We start from the raw sequence: 26,109 nt of genomic DNA on the forward strand, positions 1-26,109 counted from the left end.
AAGCATGCAGCTAAATCATATCATTCTAAACTCATGTGCTTTTCATCTTATGTGTGAAAGATGTTTTTTCAATATCACTGAAAAAAGACACTTTTAATGTCTGTGAACAAGATTTTAAGTTTTTATTGAATATCAGGCAGAAATATACATGATAATCCTTTATTGCTCATGGCATTCCACGTCACCTTCAGTGTTTTAATTATCACTCTTAAACCAGCAATCACCACAAACAAATGGAGCACGTTTTCACATTGTTGTTTTTTTGTTTGTTTAAAAAAAAAAAAAAAACAAACCTGGTTTTCCAGTGTAACTCAATCAAAAGCCAGACTAAATTATTCACTTTGTTTGCGCGAGTGCCCATGTGCATGTTTGTGTACTGAGGGAAAACGATCTCTTTCTCATGATCAGAAATCCAGATTTACCTTCATAGTTAATGCTGTTTAATGCAGCTTTAAAATCTTAACACATACTTAAATGTATACTTTCAGTTTCTTTCCACATTTCCCTCATCCTGATAGTTATAGTATATACTGTAAGCTTTGTAGTTATGGCTGAAAGAGTCGTGTTGAACGAACGGCTACATGATCATTCATGATCAACACAAACAAAACAGAAAACCCTGCAACTCTGTAAATTACATTTCCTGGAGGCATATGTGTAATTTTTTTTTTATCACTAATATTATTAATGCTTATATCAACAAAGTAGTGAAAACACTCAAACCTAGGATTTATTGCCTTAATATTTCTTTTTTTTTTCTTCTTTTTTTGCATGATAAAGAGGACGAAGGGACGTGGGGTTTGTACATAGTCACACAACACACTTGTCCAGACAAATGGCATGCAAGACAAGAAGGAAACGTACAGAACAGGGGAATAGAAACATTTTTTTTAACACTACACTACATGAATGTTATTACAATTTGATGTTTGGGCACTGTAGGAGTGTCAAGTGGATAGACAACAAGTTTTACAGTGAATGTGTAACAATGTGTGCAAAAGGCTTTACATAAATTTCAGACATGGTCGAACACAAAACAGTAGTTTTAGGAGCACACAACAGTAGTCTTTAAATTTCCTCATTAAAATATGGCTTATCAAGTTATCACATATTTTTGATATTTTAGAGACAGACACACAGTTAATGTAATTTCATATAATATTTTATGATTGTTTGCCCACATTTGGGGCTTTACGTGTTAATTAATTTATGTACAAATTGAGTGACTGTGGTGATACTATTTCACAGACAACTTTGCAGCTACGGCAGAGAAGAGAGAGAGAAAAAGGAGTCTAAAATTTCTCGGAATAGGAAGACGAAACTGTTGAGTATTGTGTCTTTAGCCCCACTGCTTGCTGTTAGCTTCCTAAGTGTAACATAGCTAACGTTAACATCAGTCAAGCTAACGTTCACCTGGCCAAATGGGTTAGCCAGCTTAGTCTAAAGGCTACTCTTAACAACGGCTGCTTCACGGCTGATTTCCTCACCATAAAACTTTGATTTGTCTGAACACTAACAGCGCTTACTTCATTTTTTTGCTCTTACAGTACATGTGGATGGAAAACAAACCTGGATTAAAGCCAACCATGTCAATGTAGCCTATGAACTAAGCAAGATAATGTTAGCATTAGCTAGCTAGCTAGCCTACTTCTTCAGCATATCTTGCAGAGGGCCTGGCAGGTATTTCATCACTGTGTCCATGATACTTTCCTCCTCTTCCTCGTCACCGCAGCCGGCCGGCACAGCTTTCTTAGGCCGGGTCAAGCTGCCAGCAGCAGGCTCTTCTACGGCTGCTGCCTCGGCCTCGGCCTCCTCACGCTTTTTCAAGCCATACTGGTGGTCAAACAAAGAAATAAAATTATTGGAAACATAGAGGATTAATTGGAACCACAAGCATTAAATGGCTGTCAGAGTATCAACATTTAAAGGTCCAGTGTGTAAGAATAAGGCCTTTTTTAGACTGCAGCCCAAATTGGATTTGTAAGCATATCAAATCAGAATCTGTTCACATAATTGCAAGTGATCACATCTGATCTGCATGTGTTCATATTGACATTGTCTAGTCTTACACATGAATTTCTATAGTTACAGGCCACGCCGTAGAAAAACAAGTAGTCTAAACAAAATGGACGCCAGAAATCTGTTCCTGTTTCTGTCCCAAATGGTTGTGCAGCCACGGCACAAACGTTTGAGCGGATCTCATGTTTTTTGTAGCTGTTCAGACTTCCAAAACATCATATAGATGGTGTTCAGAGTCACAGAAAGTACTTTTTCCATTCACAAACATGGCAAAGGAGTATATTCTAAATGGTAAATACATTACAATAAACCTTATTAAAATTCATGATTAAACAAATAATAATTTTTAGGCACTACACTGGGGTGATTATCTTTTATGTGCTGAGCAGCTGCTCAACCTTTATCTTTCCCTATCTTTTGTTCTTGTCCATTAGCAAACAATAAAATATACCAGCTTTGTAATATTTTTCCCCAAATCAATCCATCTTCCATGTTACCACAGGCAGAATTCATCAAGTATTCAAGATCATTACATTTCCCCAGAATAACTAGATTGAACAGATTTATAGATGCCATACTGTGGTTTTGAGGTGGAACGCTATGATATCATCGTTTCTCCCAGTTTTTGTTACGTTAGGAAACAACCGTGGAGGAGGCGACTGAAACCTTTCAGTAACTTGCACTTTGGGAGTCGTTCCCGGCTCTTCTTTGTTGTCATCTGGGAGAATTTAAGGAGAATAGTGGATCTGAGGAGCCAGAGGAGGAGTTTTTTTATAATGTCAATCTACAGTATTCCTCCTGAGACTTGCCCGACCCACAGATTGCCTGTCTTTCACGCCGTCTCTATGGTGAAGTGGTTACACTGCTGCCATTACCCTCACTATTACCCCTCAGCCTGACAATTGTGAAAGGAAGAGCAAACCAAACGCTGTCTGAAGATGAACCAGTGGTTAATAACCCTAAGACTAATATGTTTGAATAATTTTTTTTATTAAATACAAATATACTGCTTGTTAAATGTGATGTTTTGGACAAAAGAAAAGCATATGAGGATGAAACACTGATCCATTTTTTGCATATTGTGGACCAAAAGACTGATCAATCAATGAAGAACCTATAAATGAACCTTTAATCAATTATGAGAATAACTTTTTTGCAGCCCTATAATACACACATATATTAAACACTGCGTCCTAACTCAGAGTTGTACCAAAAGCACTTACCAGAAAACTGTAGCTGACAATTAAACCAACATTTTCTATGATGTTCCCACTTAATCATGTTGGTTTTTTTTTTACCTACTTTAAATAAAAATCTCTGCTTTGTACAGCTCTGCCCCAGTCCACTACGTTATCTTATTACCATAAGAAAAGATAAAAATATCATAAAGGCGAACAAAAATAGAACAATTTCAAACACAGGTTAGTCAGAGATTAATTTCTGTTGTCATGCAGCAAAGATATGAAGTCTTCGACACTGCACAAACATCAAAAGACACATCGGCATCCAAAATCATCAAGCATGGATGTGACAAAACGCCAAAACATTGTGAGTAATATTAAAAAAATGTTTTAAGGATTTTCATTGTAATGGTTGTGTATTGACGGTGTATTGCAGCTGGTGAGTAGATGTGTTCCAAAGTCATCTGTCACCATACCTTGTCCCTGATGCCTTGCCTAATATTTTCCCTCTCTGCCTCCATCTTGGAATATTTGGCCTTCCTCTCCTCCTCCTGCTGCCTCAGCGCCTCCTGTCGCTCCTCCTCTTTCTTCGCTGCATCAGGATCCTCCTCCTTCTCCTCTCCTCCCAGCATTTTGCCCACATCAGGGGGTCCACCTGAGGAAAGGAGTGAGCACAAGTGAGCGAATTGGAGACACAATTGACATTTCAAACACATGGTAAATGGATTTTTTAGGGGACTTACAGGAGGCAGAAATTACAAACTCGGATGAAAAACCTTTTAATGTTTATTATTTTATCATAATAATAAACAATAAAGTACAATAACTGTCCATTTTCTTTTGCAGAGGACTTTTATTTGAGTGAAACACCATTCATAACACCAGGGATTTATTGTTTCATGGTTGTTTCAGATAGTGTTGACACTAATGCTACTATTTGCACATGTTGTTGCTGAAGTACATACAGTATATACCTTGATTTTTTTCATGTAATATGTCACTTTATTGATCATTGATCATATTAAATATGAACATTTTTCTTTTAAAAGGTTAAATATAGATGCTGTTGCAGGACATCTTAATCGATTAAATTTATTTAAAGCTCTGGTAATTTGTGTTGCAGTGCTTTTTTTCCTGCAACAAATGACACATACTCTCTTCACTCACTAATGTGACCAATCAGTGGTGTCCAGATTTCTGCACATATCTTTAAAGTACCAGTATGTTAAGCGGAGCAGTTCGGTATGGTACATCACTTTTTTTTTTGCGTTTCCATTTGAAATAGTACCAGGATAACTGGTCACAACAGTTCCATTTTTCAGTACTCTTTCCTTGGGGTGCAGGAGTAATGGTAAGATACGATGTCAGCTGACTCACAACAGTCAGCTGATTGGTCCAAAAGAAAAGCAGCACTCTCTTGCGACCGTTGCTTCTTCAATAGCCCGCAGTCTATTCTCATACCAAGCAGGAAAAGAGCTGCTGGGTGTCCTTGAGCTGCTGCATGGCCTCCTTTGTTCACCGTTGTGTGTTGATGTCTGTGGTGTCTCGTCACGCCACATATCTCGCTGACTCAGCCATGGAGCACAGCTTACACCCTACCTACCAAGTAAAGTGTTAAATTGGCAGGCGGACCGAGGACTTTACCGTTCCAAACTGTACCGTAAATTAGAGGCTAGTTGATTCCACTCATGGTTGAGCAGTAATTGTGTCAGGGAAGAGGACTTTTTTAAAATGCTGGTGTCATGATGAGTAGCCAAAAAAAAAGTCTGTAACCTTTTCTTAATATTTTACTTTTACATATTTTGTGAATGTATTTTATTTGTCTAAATGTATTTGGACTATGCATAACCTTCGTGTGCACGTAGAAGAGTTACACATCACATTATATCATGCCTGATGATGCCAAGAGAAAGTAATTGGGCTTGTAACCGGAGGATTGCAAATCCTGGGACAGATCAAGGCTTGTGTGTGTGTGTGTGTTCACTACTAGTGTGCAATAAGGATGGATGCAAATGCAGAGAGTCACTAATTGATGTGTGTGCAAAAATAACAAACTGTAATTCTGTTGTAAACAAGAGTGACAAAATAGGTACACTTGTCAACACGGGAGAAAAAAAAACCCCATGAGTAGAAAATCCAGTGGTCTGCAGAAATTGGGCAGAGACCGGAGCAGATGAGTGGAGAGGGAGAGGAAGAAGGGAGCCTTCAGCAAAAAAAAAAAAAAGAAAAGAAAAACATTCAGGGAAAACAAGGCAAGCATGAGGAGAGGCAGAGAATCTGTCAGAAACGATTGTGTCCAATTAGCTGAGCTGTTGCACTTAGTGAGATTGGCCAGCAGTTTCTGTGAAACCATAGAAAGGGACAGACTATGACAAGATAAAAACGATGGAGAGGAATGGAAGGGGGGGATGAGGGAGCAGCAAAATGAAAGTGACAAATAAGAGGAAGGAGAAAAGGAAAGAGAAAATAGAGGAGAGGAAATAATGAAGAATGGGGAGAAGGAGGAGAAGGGTTGAGAAACAGACAAGGGGGCATGTGAGGAGCAAGAGCGAGCGAGCAAGCAACCGAGGAAGAAAGACAGAGCACTCCCTCGGTCTGCAGCTGGCCCCCAGTATTGACTCATCAGCATAATAAAAGTGAAGTGCAGCAAAATGCAGCAGGGAGGAGGTAAAAGATGGGAGAGATGGAGGAGAAGAAAGGATAGAGAGGATAGGGATGAGTGCAGGAGCAATAAAGAAGAGTACCAACGTAGAAGGAAATAAATACTTCAGAGGAGACTGCAGTCTTGAAAGAGAGTGTATACAGCTTCAAGTCCTTCATTTGAATGCTGTACATGACTATATATTACTGTCTTGTCATTTTTTTATTGAACCTTGAACCTTTGTCAAACAAATTCAACCCACAATCCAGTCAATTATAAGAAAATAACATGCTGTGGTTGTATAAAGTTGACCCGTGTTGTCGTCAGTCTTTATGCTACAGTCTGCCGGCTACAGCCTCACACAGACTGTTGATCTTCACGTCTCAATATCATCACAACAAAATCAAATAAGGGTGTTAAAATGTCAAAATGTCCCTTTAAAAAACGCTCCCTGCAGAACAGACAGAGACGGATGACTACACAAACAAGTGATTGCCGAGGAGGACTGCAGTGCTCTGCTCCCCGCCACACCCTTAACACTATACAGCAGCGGCAAAGACGGAAACGGAACGAAAGAAACGACAGAGAAATCGATCGGTCACATTAACGAGACACTTAGATCCGACTTAGGGAGAAGAAAGGAAACTCAGACAGCAACAGTAAACTGAGGTAATGCTGTGTCAGCGTTTGATATAAGCGGCAGAGAGACGGACACAAAAAGCCAACGTCTGTCAAGTCACGATGCATTAACTCCGCTCACAAAGAGGGAGAACCATATCTGACATATTCAGTAAAAAAAAAGGGTAACTAGTACCCATAAGTATGTTTGTGTAAGTGTATAATTGCTTTAAAATAAAAACTTTGGTTTTTGTAGCTGCAGAACAGGACCTTTAATGAGTACTAAAGACAAGGGCCTTGCTTTGTTGAGGCCGCCATCTTGCGCTGTCATTTATCTACATACAAAGAGCCATCGTGTGCCTGGATGAGACTGTAGTTCATTTATCAGCTTAGGAAAGGGATGGGGTGTGTGAACAAGTCCTCCATTTGTCACAAACTGCAGTTTCTACACACTGGACCTTTTAATGGGCAATCTTGAGGACATGCATGCCATTTGAATTTGAATATCCCATAATTTCCCTAAGTCGAAAAAAACCAGAACAGAACGTTGTACTGCAGTGGTGCCATATAGGTTCTATATAACCTCAAATAACAACAGAATAACCTGCTTGTATGTGTTTGATCAGCTACAGTGCATTAAAACTAAGTGTCTTGATCCAAAGATTCAGTAGTAGTTTCATTATGGCCATGATTCTCAAACTATGGTGCGTGTACCACCAGTGGTACGCGAGCTTCCTCTGCTTGTACTTGCAGGAAAATCAGAAATACTGTTCTACTGTATATACACCAGGATAATGTGATCAGAGTGGAGCTGAGGAATTTTGAGTAAAAATTAAACAATAATAATAATAATCAGACTTTGCTCGGACTATTTACCATATTTACTATATTTTAATGTTGATGGTAATGGTGTTATTTTCTCAAGATGTACTTGGTACTTGGTATAAAAAAGTTACCAGTACCACATGCATGAGTAAGGAGATGTGAATACATATTACATGTGCAAACTATCTGGTGTGGCTTTACATTAAGGGTAACATTTATATTGAAACAGCATTATGGAGAGTGGCTCATACCAGAGCTCAAGTGTTACTCAGGACCATTTAGGTGCTGTCTCTACACCGCTCGACTACTGCATCTTAATTGTGTTGCTGGGAAATAACTTGGGAGAAAATTGAATTCCTGTCATCCATTTATTTCAACCAACGCTGCAAAGTGAATTAAAATTCAGAAAACTGTACTTGAAGCAGGAAAAATGTATGATATACTGAGCATTAATATCCTCAGTACACTGTCAGAATACAGCAGGCGCAATTAACAGAGGCAGTGTAAAGAGATGATGTGACACAGTGTAAGCAGGATTCGGGATCAGCTCACGAGCCCAGTACCAGAATTATCTCTATTTCTATAAATAGGACCCATGTAAACACTGGCCTTGATGTAAATAAATATAAATGACTCACAACCAATCAAACCTGACTCTTTTACCATGCACCAGAATGCCGTCTCGTAACTCTTTTAACTACGCCAAGCCAACGCTGAACAAACTTGGTCTGGTTTCACAAAATCTCCGTGTAACATTGAGGTCATCACTGTTCCAGAGTAAAGGGGAGGATCCTGAGAGACAAAGCTTCGAGTTATATTGAGCTGTGATCCCCGCTCCGGCTTTGTGAGCATTTGTGAACGATACAGCAGTGTCCTTTTACACCAGAATAATTCCATTAAGCTCTCAGCCATCAAATAAGCGATGCGACTTGAATGTCTTCATATTTTTAGTCCTACACACTGTATTAGGTTTAGAAATGTCACTGATTTGCTACCAAAAGCTGTAATGTAGAATGGCCTTAAACCTAAATGATACAAAAATATCACACACAACATCAGACCAGACAAAAGTGACAGCCATAGTTGTGTGGAATTTGAATAACATATTTCATGTATACAATTTAGTTCATTCAAGTCAATTTGTTTGTACCTATGGGTAGATTAGTTTTGTCGTTGCAAGATATGACAGTCGGGATGACATAATTAACATGATAGAATGTAATAAAACATTAAATAAAGTAAATGTTGGGTCAGAACTTAAAATATATAAGGCTCACTGTATAGAGAAAAGAAACTAGTACAGATCAGAATCCCAAATACAATAAAATAAAATAAAATAAAATAAAAGGTTAAGAGGTTAAGACCAACTACTAAATTCATCTTATTCTTCTCTCAATACTTGGACATTGCTTTGCCGCTTTGGTCAAATGTGTCATCTCTCTAATCCTTTTCTGTCGAAATCTTCTTTGTTAAATCGAAACTCTTGAGGCAAAGCCAGAAGGAGGTGTAACCTTATAAGTGACTCCCCGAACAGCATCAGATAAACAGTGTCTCTCTTTTCCCCACTCAAGGATCTCAGGCAAATCCTTCTCTAAATTCTCAGTGTGGTGTGAAAGTGGATGAGTTTGAGACACTTGAGCTTATTCTACAGCACAAAAACTATGACGGCCAGGCGTTGGTAGAAACGGAGGAGAAGGTCTACGCTTCGCTTTTCTTCCACCATTTCTTTATGCTCTAATTGGTGGCAGTCTTGCTCTGAGTCAGCGGAAATTCCCCTCTGGTGGAGCAGCGCTGCATAATGTTTTAAAAGCAGGGCTGGAGTGAGAAAGCTTCGCTAAGCATGGGCACATGACAAATATATAACTGTCCCCGTTGGATTTTTTTCAAGGTTTTGTTTTCTTACTCGAATAGTTAAATTCCCAACAAGAAACTCCTTTTACAGTTCACTTCTGCCGTACTATGTACAGTCAGTGCCTTGAGATACTGTATGCTGTGATTTGGTGCTATACAAACAAAATGGAATCCTAGTTGCCACATTGCCATTGTTAATGTGTTGTATTATTATTATTATTATTATTATTATCATCATCATTATTATTATTATTATTATTATTATTATTATTATTATTAATAATAATAATAATACCGTTGTTATCATTATTATTATTATTGTTATTATTATTATAATTATTGTTATTAATAATAATAATAATAATAATAATAATAATCATCATCATCATCATAATAATAATACCATTGTTATCATTATTATTATTGTTATTATTATAATTATTGTTATTATTATTATCATTATTCCTTGCCAGTGTTTGTTTGCCTCATCTTAAAATAAAGAACAAAATATTTCAATCAAAGTTCAGTCCTGAGTGGGAAGCGTCACAGCGGCAGCCATCTTGCACCAAGTGAATAAGAGAGCTGCAGTGCACTGATGGTACACTAGAGGGCAGTTCCTGTGTGTGTCTCCAGGTAATAAGTGGCTCATATGATGTGGAAGTCTCAGTACAATCGTTGCCATTTACAAATGGGTCAAGTTTAAAGACACCAGAAAATTGTAATTCAAATTTGTCTGCTGTAGAAATAAAAACAAAAAAGAAGAAGAGAGAAATGTATGGATCATGGATGAGGTGGAAAGTCTGGTGTTAGATTTTCCTCAGCTCTTAAATTCCCCTTTTGACCAACGTTGTGGTGCAACGACATCAAGTATGTCAGTCTACGACATCAAGTATGTCAGTCTATGACATCAAGTATGTCAGTCTATGACATCAAGTATGTCAGTCTACGACATCAAGTATGTCAGTCTATGACATCAAGTATGTCAGGAGGTAGATCACGACCAGCCAGGCTTCATCAGACTGGGCCTGCTCTTCCACTCTTATATTAAAGGATCTTCTACCTCATTGGAGGAAACTGTGCACTATGTTAATGTAACAAAGCAGCTGTTACCTGGCTGTTACTCAGCAGAGACTGATTTTCTACACTGGGTGCTTTAGGTGGTTAAATAAAACATTTATTAAATCTGGGTTAATTGTAATAAGCAGATGAGTGCATGAGTGTGTGCACTGTATGTACGTAACATTGTGTGTGCAGTTAATGTTTATGAAGGACCACAATATAATACAAACACTTGATAGCCCTTCACATTGTTCAAACACTATGCTTTTTGTTTGTTTTGTTCCCCAGGCTTTTTAGTATCAATATTTATTTTAGTTGATTCGTCCGTTCTGTTTGCTATCCGGGACGAGCAGTTATTAAAAAAACAATGCGAGGCATAGAGGTCGCGGTAAAGGTCGTCTCGAGCTCATCTCTTTTTCCGTCTTATCTTTAGTGAGCTGCAGTGACAACCTTCTCATAATTGCCTTTCACAAGCACATCATTTTTGCTTTGTTCTACAAAATGGAAAAGAAAGTCGTTGTTGAGTTTGTGTTGGTGACTTCTACTGTCAGTGTAGCCTCTGAAAGGATAAAATATTAAACAAGTTTTGTTTTTACTTAGGCTGTGCCTTAAATCTTTAGTCAAAGCGAGGCCGTTCACTGTCAGAAGCTATTTTAAGAAACGTCAACACAGTCTTTTATCCAGAGAGCACATACATTTTAACACTCCTAGTGTCAGCTGGGAGAAATAGTCTCTTCATGGGTGTATCTTTATTTATATAAGAACTGCCCTGTCTTTACTCCAGTTAAGTCCTTCTTATTATAAACTTGTGCAAAACATCAATAAATGATTGTGAAATTCAAATGAATGATTTATTTTGGTGAAAATGTACAAGATGTAACAGAGTGATCGCTCATTTTGACCACTCAGAAAAATTCAAATGAACCACTGTCTTAGAGGCTACGATGGCGGCTTTTCTCATCGTCTATTCACTGCAGCACGAGGCCTTCGTGGTTTGATGGAGTGTCATATACCATACTCTGCCTCATTTGACAGCCGGCCTCTCTGTCACTTACTTCAACATTTGGGAGTTCAGATGTGCTGAGTCAGCAGTGAAGAACTCACTTCACTCAGAATCCAATCCACAACGAAACCATCGAGATTCGTGAATGTAAAATCTGGTGCAAAAGCAGCACAGAGGCTTGTTACAGAAGCTTATTAGCCTAATAATCCCACCTGTACAAGCCTAACATAGATTTGTGTAGACTCACATGGAGCAACTCTGTTCAAAACCACCAAGGAAGCAGCGGCAGGAAACATTAGTCAGTAAATATGTGATGCAGTCCAGAAAAAAAAGTGTTATACCACATGTGTTATCTCTAAGACATTACATTTGGTTTTTACTCATTTGGATTTTCAAAAGAAAAGTAGATGTGAGGCCGAACCATCACAGTTAAACATCACTTTGCTTTCCACAGTGTCAGCTGTAACCGGAGCGGCCTTGGTTGATTAGTTAGAGCACCGGCAGCATCGTATCCAGACACTCGCCACTGAACAAACACACTGACGTGAGAGACGTATGTGCAGCCAAACAGGAGCAAAGCAGTGACTGGACGGTGGAAATAACAACAGGCCATACCATAGCTTCATTTATCGTATTTATAATCGTTCGAGAAATTATTTATCGACACAGGTTGGATGATTTATTTTATTTCACTTGTTTGAACAGGTTAAACCTAAAGCTGCATCATGTTTGTCACATCCTTACTACTATGTTTTCGTGTGTAAACGGCAATTTCATCTTTTCATCTCTGTTGTTATTTGATTATTAACTAAAAAAGAAGGAGGAGGATTTCTGTATGTAAGAAACTAACCAGGAAGTGAATGCAGGTAACTGTGTCATGGTTTCCAAAGATCTCCATTTCTGCCCGGTCGAGACTAAAAACGCAGCCGTGCGATGTTAACGTCAAAGCAGGAGTTCATGTGTTTTTAAACAAAAATGGAGCGGAGTAACGTGGATGTAGCCTCGGTGACATTGCCGACCTCTAGTGTGTCTAACAGTGACTGTTTACCGTCTTAGTGTCATTAGCATATTCGACTTTTCTATGATTTGTAACTGGGTGTCCGATGCACAAAAATGTGGCTGAAGAAAACTGGAAATTTCCAGAAATAACAAAGAGGAAAATGTTCATTATTTTTCAGTGTGCATAGCCAGCTGTTTGCTCCGGACAGCAAACTAGTCAGAGCACTGGGTGGTGGGTTTTACACTGAATCTGCTGGAATAATGACCAGATGTACGGTCAGATGGCTCTCAGTGTCCTGGTAATGGACACTGGTATGGGGTTCATGTTTGAGTATCAGTTTGGAAATCACTGACTGATCACTGATAGCAGAGCAGACTGAAGGCTGCGGGGCGTAAAATTAATCATGTGAGACGCCAGTTCCTGTGTGGCCGGTCGGTGATATCGATTAAACCATGACCCATTCTTTTAGCAGGCCATTTCTTTGAATGTTCTAATTAATGAAAATGTCTATTTATAAGCTGTAATGATGATGCAATTTCAAAGGAACCGTCCTTCATTTTATAACTGAGAAGCGACTGCCTGGAGCAAAATGGTGGACTAAATAACCAACTTCACCTTTCCTGGAATTCTCTTTGATAATTAGGTGCAGGATATACATACTAACGCCAGCCAAAAGCCAGGAAACAGAGAAAGAAGAAGAGGGACGACATGTGAATATTGATCCTGTCAGTGTTCAGATCACTAAATCAAAGGAGCATTCAATAATGCAGCGTAATTGATTAAGGAATATTTCACAAACATTGATGTATTGAGTGGCAGGCTGTGTCAGCCAGATGGACACCGTAGTTTAACTGATTAATTACTTGGCCGATTGGTTTATGTCATTATCTGATTCTTTTTTTTTTCTCCCGCCTCCACAGGGAGTGACAAAGTGACCCTGTCAGCACTTCTGCAGACAATTCCGGGGAAGGAGGTCACTATGTCCCAGAAGCAGAGGACTCCGATAAGAACGGCAGATCTATCATCCCTCACAGATCCATTATTATCAACTCAATTCATTTATTTATACATTGCCAAATCACAACATACATTATCTTAAGGTATGTTGCATGAAAAAAAAAAAAAAAAAAACAGTTCACATTAGACACACACAGTATATCTCGACACCATTTAACTTTTTCGTTTCTTACTCTCTCACCTTCTCATGCACAAAAATCTATACTCTGATCAAATCTATGCAGCCCCTGTAATTCATCTTGCCTGCAGACGCAGCACACGAACACTCGTTCGCACTGAGGACACTCATGGATACTGTATAATGCATTCTCTAGCACCTTTACCATCACAACTGAATGCCTAAGCCAAACCCTAAAAAGGCCATTAATGTTGTGAGAACCAACCACAATGTCCACACGAAGATAGGTTTGAATCCACGTTTGCCCTCACAAACACACACACACATTGACTTCCTTTCATTTGGACAGCTTAAACAAAGCATCATCCTCAACCTTACCCATAACCATAATTCAAATCTTAGAATTATGGTCATTAGGACCATGTTTTTGCCTCCATGAGGACTACTGGTCCTGACAAGGTCAGGGTTTATGCCAAAAAAGGTCCTAAAGAGGTAAAAAAAAATAATAATTGTATAAAATATCCGCAGCAGGCTGGGTACAGACATACACATGCAAACACTCGCTCTGGTAAATGTATTCATAAAGTCTGCAGGCAGAGTGTTGAAAGACTTCTGCAGAGTAAAGCCGGCCTCCAATGCAGTGCAGTTGATTTAAGAATTCACAGAACTCGCGCACACACACACGTGCACGCACACACACAGCAACTATGCAGAGTGAGGCAGCGGTTGCATCCTCTGCATCCCAATGAGGAGCCCGTGCTCTGCTTTGACTCCACGCCCCAACCGTAACCAGCTATCACCTCTGAAGCCCGGACAGGAATCAGCTCATCGGCCGGTGCCACTTTGCTTTAGCGCACACCGAGCAACGAGGCTGAATTACAGAGCTATAATGAGAACTAATGAGTGGGCCAATAATCGCTGAGATCATATTCTTAAGGATAATACCCAAAGGCTTTAAAGGACAAAAGTAGCGTGAAAAAAACGTAGTCATTATTCCTGGCAAAATAGTTATTCTCCATCGCTCATGCCTCAAATAACAGAAGCAGGAGTACTTGCACAGGAGGAGAGAACATGCAAACTCATCTAAAAGATGCATCAACATCAAAGTTTGGAAAAAAAAAGGACTGACATGAGAAGGTTTTCACTTGACAGGTGCAGAATTATGCATATCACTTCACCTAACTGCACTGCTGCTGCTGCCGCTGCTGCCAGTGTCCAATTTCATCTGCATCAGTGCAAACATCTGATGAGAATCATTTCAATAGGAACAGGAAAGTGGAGCAAAAAAAAAAACCCCAACAATGAGCAGGTTGCGATAATGCCTATCGTGGCGTTGTCAAAGACAAGGATGTCAGGATTTTTAATAAGTTATGATGTGACCTAAGGGATGTTTTAATAGACAGCTGCAGAGATGAGGAGAGAAGGAATGTGGTGGTTGATGTCTGAAGTCAGATGTGAAGGTCAGGGTGGATTATTTCTCCTCCGAGTCCCCATGACTGGGATAGCATTACAACAGCACTGCTGCCACTGATGGGCGAGCAGCTCTTTAAATCCTTTACACTGCAGTGCCGTTAAATCAACCCCCCGTCCGGCGGACTACTCACCTCCCATCGCAGCTTTCATTACAAAATTCATGATGAAGCAGTTCTGTGTTCTCTTCCTCCGGTGGTCACGTTGTCAAGGACAGAGCTGCAGCCAGGGGACAGAGACACACAAGCTGTAACGGGTGTGATCACCACTGTTTAAATCATTCATGTACAAGAGTTTGATGGGACGGGGGAAGGAGGAGGACCCCCGTTTGACAAAAGAAAGACCCACCAACGACCAAAAGATAACCACAATATCTTCATATACATTTAGAATATTTCATTGTACTTCCTTTGTAGTGTGACTTTAATTACCAACGCGAAGGAATGAAAAATGGAGTTAAAATAGCTTCACGCCCTCCAGTACCACACCACGTCCCGAGTTATGCTGGGGCACCTGCGCCCCCGATTTACAACCACACTCCATCTTGTGTGTGTTTATGCTGACGCTGCCTGACCACCTGTGATGTATCATCGTGGAAATGACCTCAAGAATACAAGTACATTCAAGGAAAATGGGGGGCAAACAAAGGGAGCGTCACATACGAGCAGGTGGAGACGAGGATTGTGTCAGTACACAATCTGCAAGAGCTACTTGACAAGACAAAGGTGTTTTTTTTTGTTTTGTTTTTTCTCGTTTTCTTTTTTTTCTTCCAGTACATTATAGAACTCTCATGTGTGTTTTGTATAAGTTAAGATTTGACCTAATCCCCATAATCATTCTGTTGTGTTTCACTTGGGTCTTACTGTGATTCTGTGGCTGCTTCACGGCGAATTGATGTCACTTTGTGCACATGTAAAAGTGCATGTCTGGGGTGAGTTTTCAGACCATACAGGGTAATCATACATGAAAATATTATCTCTATCATATGATGTGTGGAGTTGGGTGCAAAGCCAAAACCAAGTTTGTAGAGCCTTAATGCACAAGTAGGCTTCTTTTAAGCCCACGGTTAGTTTTGCATCTGAAGAGAAGAGGCATGCAGGGGAAAAGAATCTCTTAAAAACTTAGTGTCATTACAGATTCGTCTGTGTATGTGTGTGTGTTTTATTATTATTATTATTATTATTATTTTTGTGAAGATGATGATTGTTATTCATTTCATTCACCCAAAGTCGAATCTGCACCGTCTTTAAATCGTTTCCTGCTCCCCTTCCTCCTCACCATCATCATCTGCAGCAGCAGCATCACTTTCTCCTCACGTGAACCCTTCCACTATTAACTCACTGCACCTGCTGCGGCTGCAGTGAATTTCGTCGCTATTACAGTGATGGAGCCTTCCAGTATCTACACTATTACACTTATTTCTGCGCCCACTGTAACCTCCATGCATGTACCCTGAGTCCAGAAGTCTGTTCTCTGCATGCACACGCGGTTGCGATGTAGCCTATGAGGGGAAGGAAGCATCAGCATCTTGCACCAAGTGCACGAGCCCCCATCACCATCTCCATCCCGTCCCGTTACAGTAAAGCTGCTCACCAGCATCAGTGTCTCACAGATTGTACGAACATGGTTTACCTTGTTCGGATCCTCCTCCTCCTCCAAGTCTTTTTTATCCAAGCCTCGTTGCAGCAGCAGTGTAACAACCACCTTTATTTCTCCGCCTCGTCGGGCAGAAAGGAAACACAAGTTGTGCGTGTGTAAAAAAAAGGTGGGGGAACACTCTGTCTCTCTCTCTCTCTGTGTTTCTCTGGCTCTCAGTTTGCAGACATTCCGGGCTGCAGCGGCGGAGGAAGAGACTGTATTTCTGCAGGAGGAGATGAGAGCGAGCAGAGAGAGGGGGAGGGAGGGAGTGCATGACTGTTATATCACCCTAAAGTGAGGCTTTCTCCTTAGTTTCCACAGATAATCAATAGAAAACGAATTAGATATATATATATATTTAAAAGTGCCTTAAAAGTTATGATTGTAGCAAAAGACCAAGTGCAAGAAAAAACAAAATATTCAACCCCCCTTTTCTCATGCACATTTTGTTTATTTATTTTACTTATTTCTTGTATAATACATTGCTTTATTAAAATGCTAAATGAGTATATACATTTTTTTTATTTAAAGTATTTTAATAAACACACACACACACACACACACACACACAAAATAAAAGGTTAAATAATAGATACAGTGCAGAAAGAGACAGTAAATACTTAAACTCCATCATTTAACCTGCATAATCTTGAATGAAGGAGCAGATGATACATGGGACACTGTGATCGGTGCATCGTTCTAACATGGACCAACATGTGAAGGTCGATGTCAAAGGAAGATGACCTTCCCAAAAATATGTGACATTATTTTTTTTTTCCCTTTATGTGTACATTTAAAGCATCATAGTATAGACTTTTTAACACTAGTGGCAGCACATCAAGCTGAAGTCGCAGTGTCAGCAAAAAAAACAAGTTTCCCGTTTACAAGTCCAGCAGATGCAGATAAATGTCAGTATTCATGTGGGGTCATTATCTTTATCCATAGTAATTTTTGCTTTTCGGTTTCGTTTGTGCCAATGTCCGATCAATTATCGTCGTACTCTGTGGCCGCGTAACGGCCGTCTATCTTCAGCACCTTAAAGCCTGTTGTTTAGTGCTGAGCAGGTGGTTTATGTTGGCTTTTTGCTGACGGCGGCTTGCTGTGTTTAAATAAAAACAAGCTGATGAGAGCAGGGAGAGTGAAGTGACACAATGGTGTTGTGTGCTGTAAAAACAAAACAATGAGCTGAAAAAATGCTAAATACTATAGGCTTCAAAATCTGTGTGTATGTGTGTGTGTAGGATCTATACTGCCGTTTAATGTCAGCTCTCTCTAGATTTGATAATTAAGATGGAAAGGACTGATGCTGCTAATGAACTACTCACCTGTTGTATTTCCAGTCAGTGAATTGCCAGGAAGGTGATGGTGTTGCAACAAATTACAACACGCATAATGACCAGAACCTGCAGTGTGTATACCATGCATCATCATAAACACAAATAGCAATTGGGTAACATAGTGTCATGATCCTAACCTGGACCTTAGTTTTACTTCAAGTGTTTTGATTTATTTAGACTACATTTGGACTTTCATTTTCCAGGTTTGGTTTGAGTTTTATTTTTGTCTTGTAGTTATTGGTGTGGCTTTCCTCTTTTATTTTGACACACCCTGTTTGTATTGCATACTCACCTCTTGTCTTGTGCTTTCCCACCTTTTAGATGACTTGCCCCACTCTAATTACTTTCACCTGTGTCTAGTTGTCTCTCCCTAGTGTGTATATATACTTGCCCCTGTCCCTTTGTTCTCGGTTGGATTGTCTGTTTTGCTCCATATTTTGCTGTCATTTTGCCTGCACTTGGATCCTACGTCACAATCTTGAAACGTGGTAAGTCACTTAATCAGTCAGTATGTTCACATGCACAGTTTATTCGAGCTAAGGCCATAGTCTGACTAAGACAGGCAGTCCGACAACTTGTACATCTACGTCTACGTCTGACTCCTCCTCCTGCTTATAGAGGAAGACTGAATCTTCCTCATTGTTTCCTGTAGAACTTAATGTCCCAAACAGTGAACGGCGAAATGGACAGCGAGATGAATCATGCTGTGGTTCCGTATGTTTCTGCTGTACATGTTAATCGTGATACAAATTAGATGGAGCATGACTCGCTGTATGATTTCCGGGAACAGTACTGCAGTTTGTACGTTGTCTCCTTCTACTTCTGGGTTAAAGACCGGGGAGGATATTTTGGTGCTTGTGCAGAACGCCATCTCCAACTCCATGTCTAACCCAGTGCATACATGCAGGAGTAATCGGACTATGATTTGCTTTATCCAGGTATGTTAGTCCGACTAAGACTAGCTCGATTTTAGTCTGACTAACATACCAAATTATTGTCTTATACGACTGAAATCAGACTTTTATCATGCATGTAAACGCAGTGTTACTTTGCGTAATAATTGTAATATTTCTACTGTTACGTAATTTTTAATCCTTACACATCTCGTTACTGAGTAGTTATTATTGAGACTGATTGTTAAAGCTATCTTAAAAGACAACTGACCACTAGGGGGCCAAAAGATTTCCAAAATAAAGCATACAGCTACTAACAGCTAATGTGCCATTAACTTTAGATGCTATGGATCCCAAACAAATACTATTCCCATTGGCAGCATGACCAATGTCAAATCAATGGTCAAATGTCTAATCAACAATGCGACATTCATCACTTTAACCTGCTCTTGTTTCTGATGCTAACCTCAAACACTAGCACTAAAATAATGCTTTTCTGCCCTTTCAAAAGCTTTTACAGTCCTTGTTGCACATGGTGAGGCAGTCAGGCCGAGAGAGTAAGAGCACGCAGAGGGCTGAGGGGAGCTCAAACTGCTCCCATCTCCCATCAATTAATCAAGACATAGGAGGCTATGTGGCTGTGTCCGGTCAACATACTCTGGCACAAGCATCCATCACCTTGTTGGGAGCATAGAAAGGCTTTGAAACAACTGCAGGACACTCTCGTGCACACACCCCTGCACAGCCTTTGGGTGTTTATGTCCTCTAACTGTCTCCTGTCACTTCTGTCATATAATGTAGTTTCATTTTATAAATGATTATGATTAATAGTCTCTTGGTTTTACATGACAACAGGTTTAGTCATTCATTTGGCAGACATTTTTATCTAAAGCAGCTTTAGAGTGATCACCATATTAAGGTTACAATGTAAAAGGGAACATTCAATGTTAATAGAAAACATTCAATAAAAACTACAATTTTTAGCACTGTGGCTTAACAAGCGACCATCAGGAAAGTCTAATCAGGAATTAGTTATTTAGTTATAGGGATGGGAATCGATATTGGTCAGTATCGGTTTTGGTCCAATACTGGTTAAACTCAGTGGATCGGATATCGGACAGATAAAGATGTAAAATCTCATACAATCCAAAAATCTATATTGCATATATATTGCATGCTTCACTATGCACAGACTGTAAATAAATGTAAATAAAAATCAGCAAAAGCATTTTTGCTGAGTCATGTTTGGGCTGTTTATTTCTCCTTGTTGGGAGGAGAACATTTGTTACACCGCTGGAGAATGATGTCTTTGAAATGACTCAGCACAAATGTGTTGTTAACAGCTTCATAGTTCATAAATGGTCTGAAAAGACCGTATCGGACTAATATCAGTAGATACTCAAGTTTGTGATATTGGTATCGGACACAATAAAAGTGGTATTCGTCCCATCTCTAGTTAGTTAGAGGTGGTAAGAGATTCTAGAGGGAAGGTGTTTTTGTAAGAGATGTGGCCTCAAGATAGAGATATAGATAGAGAGAGAGAGAGACTCCGCTGTTTTAATAGTCTGAGGGACTGTTTCCACCATCGGGGATCCATGGTGTGTGCAGGAAGGGCAGTGCGAGGAAGGACACTGTCTCCTCCAATGAATCCCATTTTTTAAGGTTAAGGACATTTATGCTCTTGACCCATATCCATTGTATTAATTATTTTCATTAATTATTATTTTTTTGTTTACTCTGACAACGGGAATGCTGCATTCTGTGGCTATATTTAATTTCTTAATTTCCTGCAGCATGTGGCTACCAAGTAATGATTCCCCATGAATAGATGCCAAAATAGGGGAAGAAATGTTACAAATTGTTTCCCTGAGCTAAAGAACACACTCTGAATGTGTGGCATCCTATGAAATACACAAACACTGACTGCCCTTTGATAACAGTATTTGCATTTTACTCCAAAATAAATGGCTGAGCTCCACAGGGACAGCATGCCATTCAAAAAAAGGGCAAATTAGCATAGTGTTTGCAGTCACATGAAAACACTGTAGTGCTGGTTTTCATGCTCTAGTCAAGCTTCTTTGAGTCAGTACAACATTTACAATGCATTGCTATTACTGGAAAATCTTTGTTTCATATGAGGGTTCAGACATTCGATTATGGAGCTACTTTGAGACAGGATCTGGCACACGACCAAAAATGTGGTTCAATTATAAAACTGCCTCTTCAAATTCCAACATTGAAACATGATTTAATTTTTTTAATGCTAATGTTGAAACACACTTATATAAAATTAAATGTACAAAACACTATTTAAAATGAATCTATTGATTTACCTGGCTTTGCACACTGGGGCACAGTTATGTTGGAATAGGAAAGGAACTTCCTCAAACTGTTGCCACAAAGTTGGAAGCATAACAAAATGCCTTGGTATGCTAAAGCGTTAACATTGTCCTTTATATAAGGGGCCTAGCCCAAAGCCTGATTGAAACTCATGAATTCAATATTTAAAGATGGGGTGGGAGATTATTTTCTGGAGCATTTTTTTTTTTACTGTATTGCTTAAAATCCTCCCAACACCCCGATTGTAACCAATTAAAAAAAATGTAATCACCTGTGGAGCGGACAGGCCAGTAAAAACACCATCCAATCATAATGAACGGTCCAAATTAATTAATTGGATAAAGAAATGTTGCCAACAATGGGTGTTGGTTGCCAAGAGAAATGTTTTTTAGAAGAAAAAGAAAAAGGCTGATGCAGAGCGATCCAAGACCAGAGTAAACATTGGTGCTGTAAGCCCAGAAGGGCTGCAAGGTGATGCCACGGTGACACTGTACAGTACAGTACATACATACACATATATATATGTATGTATGTATATGTATGTATGTATATGTGTATATATGGACATGTATACAGTATATAAATATATATGTGTGTGTGTGTGTGTGTGTATGTATGTATGTATGTATATATATATATATATATATACACACAGTATGTATGTATGTATGTGTACTGCACCACCATCTTTAGCCTAATTGTGTGTGTTGTGCTGTTGCAGTATATTGTATTGTAGGACTAGTGGCGTCTTTGTTCAGCGGAAACTGAGACTCCCCTGTGAACCATTGCATTGTGAGGATGACAAAATGGGATGTCCCAGTCAGTGACGACCTTCTGTGACTTCAGAGTGCGTGTCTCAAATAACTGAGGCACAGTGCTTGTGTTAGTGCAGCTTACAATATTGATAATTTCACAGAGTAGCCCTTCATCTTTGTTCTCAGGCGTTTAAGCTCGACATTGTCAGAATTTCCTGTACTTACTCCTGGGCCATATTCCTCCATCTGAAGGGCACTGTGGCCTCTGTCAGGCTCCTCTGTGAAGTCAGAGGGGAGGAGTCATTAGCTCTGGGCATTAGTCTGCTGTCAGTCATGCCTGCTGTGCTCTGAGGTCCCCAGGGACACTGGAAGTGCTAAAGGAGGAGGTGAAAAGAGGGAGGGAGGGAAAGGAGTCAGAGGGAGTGCGTGTGCGTGTGTGTGTGTGTCCGTCCATCAAACCGAAGACCTCTGAAGTCCCAGACAGAAGGAGGTGTGTACTGCTGCAATGCGTAAAGGCATCGAAGCTTCGTGCAGTGTGCAGACTGACTGACTTGAAAGGCTGAATGACTTGTTGACCGACCGTATCAGGTACATATACCCTTTATATGTAACGTATACCATTTATGTGTTACATTACATTATTACATTACATGTCATTTAGCAGACGCTTTTATCCAAAGCGACTTACAATAAGTGCATTTAAACATTTGGGTACAAATAAGATCTAGAAGTAAGTAAGAGCTGTTTCCTAACAACACAGTTTGTGCACTCTAGGTCTAGTGGAGGGTTAATCTATAGGAGTTACTCATGCAAAACAGAATTCAAACAACAGTTGTATAAAATTAATATTAGATCAATTAATAAAACAACAATAGTGATGTTGGTGGGTAAGCCATGCTGAAGCCAGTTGCTGGTGTTCGATTACTTACAGTATATGGGCCAGGGATGAAGCCTCTGTTTGTGAACTATTGGTGCAACAATCAGAAGTCAAACCGAAAGTCTTTTATAATTTAACAGCTGAGAGCAAACTCCCCCAAGTTTTAAGACTTTATTAATCCCAAACTGTGAAATTGGAGTGCAGCAGCAGCAAGACACACAATATACATAGAATAACAATAGAAGAGAATAACAATATAAAAATATGGACATGAAATGAATGAAATTGTATGTACATAACCTAGGGCTGAGGAGTGTAATGAATAATTAATACGTAGGAAACTGAATTGTAAAGTGCATAGATTAAACGGTAGGGTGTACGGCATTCATGAAGTTTTGCAGAATCTCATCTGTAAGACTCAGGTATCCCTGTCCTGTGTGTTGGGGATGAGCTGATATGATTCTCAATATCAGTATCTGTATCTGTCCAACACAGGTCACTGGATCAGATATTGGAAAAAGAGAAATTGTTCCAATATGATCTAAAGCCCCTGAATTTCACAAAAAAATGCTTCACTAAAAATTTACAAATGTGGTTGGTTTATTTCCTCTTGTTATAGCGTTGGAGCGTTATGTTTTTTAATGGACTGTCATGGCTATAGGTGGTAAATGTGTCAGCACAGGTGTGTGGTTATCAACTTGGTTGATTAAAAGATGAAAAAACGACTGAATCCGAATTATATTGTATATTGTTTGATACTAACTGTCAGTATCAGAAAAGAGTAAACTGGTATCCCTGGTATGTTGTTTTTTTGGTTTGGTCATTTCTTCTTGTGTCGTTGCTTTTAAACAGAATGTTGCAATCATGGAGGAAATGTTTGTGGACTGCTGCATGACGTCATGAAGAAATTTAGTTTTTTGTCAGCTCCTGTAGCCTTTACACTGAAATGAATCATGTTTAACTGTTCTTGTGTGCTAATGTTTTTAGCATTTATATTGACAGTGTGTTGCGACCAAAAGCTGACAAACTCACACCGTATACATGCACTGATACAAGTTCTCTTGGTGAAAATTCGGTCACTCAGAAACTCTGTACCTCCACAATGTCAGCCTATTAATGAGATTACATTATTGACTTCCTTTATTTGGAGTTGCAAGGTTTTCCTTCAATTGTGACAGCTGGAGCTCGCCATATTGTGGTGTCAAGAGATCATTTGCTCCCTGAGGTCCAACAACACAGTGAAGGAGCGATGAAGGAAGCAGCTCAGTGTGATGACTGGAAACACTCCAGTGTGAGGCTGGCTTGAGTATAGAAGATAAAGAATGACATGCAAACAAGTAGAAGAATGTGAGGGTTACTGTGTATGCATAGCTGGATTTCTTCACTTGGCCTTGAGCAGTAGGACAAAAAAGAAAGGACGATGTGCAGTCACGGCTCGGCGACAGTGCAGCATGCGTACGAGGACAATATCACTGAGCCGTTTGTCAATGGAAAAACATGACTGGGGCTGGACCTCTCAAGTTGTGAATTCACTACACCCTGGTGGCAGTATCGTCCCTAGCTTTTAACTGCAGGGTGTGAACAGCGTGAAGCCTCCTGTTGCCTCTGTACCTTCCCCTGCACCTGTCTGTAATGGGAATGGAATACTGCAGGAGACCAACCCCTCCCTACAAAAACATTTGGAAAACATCCAGAGTGGAGTGCATCGTGCCCTAGAAAGCTAGTGCAGTAGATCTGTCACGGAGCAATGCAGTGAAGAGGGGAACGTGACCGCACGGTGGGAGCCAGGATTCACACCCACCACACAAACCAATATGAGCAGGAAAGATATTGCAGTGGACAGCAGGAGCAGAGGTTTAGGTTTCTCTGAGCAGATTTAGGCCATAGTTTAATAAAAACCTAATGTGTGTAGCTTTGAAAAAGTGTTGTGGTTGTATTCCCCTATAGTCTAACCCTCATGGGGTCAGGATAAGGTGGCAACACCTAAAGGGAGAAGCCAACAGAGGGTGTGTCACCATTTTAGATATGCAGTGTGACTGAAGAGCAGTGAGAGTAAGCAAGGTCACAGACTGCTTACATTAGCTGACTGTAACAAAATGATACTGTGGATTATACTATACTGTCAGCGTCCCAAACAAGGCGAAACAAAGAACTGGATTAGGAGCAAATTTAAGTGTTATGTTTGCCTGAGGACACAAACTGCTCTACAGACAGTTCCAGGGTGATAGAACTGACTCAGTTGTCAGTGTCAAATATACCTCAACACACTGATTTACACAAACTGGTTACAGAAGGTTGTCTGGACCGTTTATTAATTTTGCACAATAAATACTAAATGTTTCAAGACATAATAGACACACAACAAGGAAAATGTGTCTGAGCAAAGGAAAAATAATGAAGCATCTGGGTTTGGTGGCAGATCAAAGTATGACTTTTACCCTGTGTAACATCTGTTAGTATGGTTTGTCACTATTTTTGATCATTTCCTGTTTTATTTTGTTAACTCACACTCTTTCTCGTTTCAGATTACTTCACTTCCTGTGTTTTCCTGCCACCTTGGTGTTTTGCCTCGGTTCACGTTTCAGTTTCTGCCAGTTTGTCTTTCCTGTTTCAGTAAGTGTACCGGTGTTCTTTATCTGATGACTTCCTCATGTGTGACCTGTTTGTTTTTTGACCTTGCATTTAGCTTGAGAGAGTTGACTGAGTAAAGTTTCTTTTGCCTCATTCCTGTAATCTGTCTGTCTTTTAATACATTAAAAAAATTCACATTCATATTACTTGTTTTTACTCAGTGAATTGTAACTCTTGCTCACAACCTTACTTTTAATGGATGAATTAGTGTATTTGGGTGATTTTTGGACTATGTTTAAATGGTGGTTGGACATTTCTTGACATTAGGAATGACCGGTGGTCAAAGATGGAGCGATACAGAATGCACTCATCCAAGACGTCACAACTGAACAAGGACTTGGACCCAATTGCGTGACTTGGGAGATGAAGTAAAAGACTGGTGGGAAAAACACAAAGGGAAGGGGCAAGTTACTTGAATTGAGAGGAGAGTGAAATTTCAAAGATAAAACAGGAAACCACAAGAGAACAACTAAACACTACCAGCTTTCTTGGTTGTGACAGACGTATGCTGGATTGAGGGGACACAGAAGGTAACAATGTTTACAGGAAATGTGACTTTAACAACAGTAAAGAAAAAAGACACTAAAACTCAACAACAGCGCCAATTATACTGACAACCAATGACTCATGTCTCAGCTGATACTTGTATGTATATTTATATACATATATTTAGATTTTTACTGGGAGTTATGTGAAATCTCACACAATACAAAATGTGCCACCCATACAATCTGTCTGACTCTCCTTTGAAACTCTGTAAAATGACTCCATTCTTCCAGAAGACCACAAATCAGTGTTGATTGATTATGATTTATTTCTTGTCCTTCATGCATGGA

General features: G+C 39.6%; 1 protein-coding gene across 1 annotated transcript; it reads right to left on the reverse strand.

The window, feature by feature from the left end:
* Positions 1-107: 107 nt before the first annotated feature.
* On the reverse strand, positions 108-16,675 carry cplx2a (complexin 2a). The gene is made up of 4 exons (XM_058641574.1): positions 16,435-16,675; positions 14,937-15,021; positions 3,677-3,855; positions 108-1,833 (listed from the first exon to the last, which is right to left on the reverse strand). The coding sequence occupies exons 2-4, from the start codon at positions 14,965-14,967 to the stop codon at positions 1,645-1,647; spliced, it is 399 nt and encodes a 132-aa protein (XP_058497557.1). The 5' UTR covers positions 14,968-15,021; positions 16,435-16,675; the 3' UTR covers positions 108-1,644.
* Between the last annotated feature and the right edge of the window lie 9,434 nt (positions 16,676-26,109).

Source organism: Solea solea, chromosome 10, assembly GCF_958295425.1.
Source record: "Solea solea chromosome 10, fSolSol10.1, whole genome shotgun sequence".
In the NCBI taxonomy this organism is placed as follows: Eukaryota; Metazoa; Chordata; class Actinopteri; order Pleuronectiformes; family Soleidae; genus Solea; species Solea solea.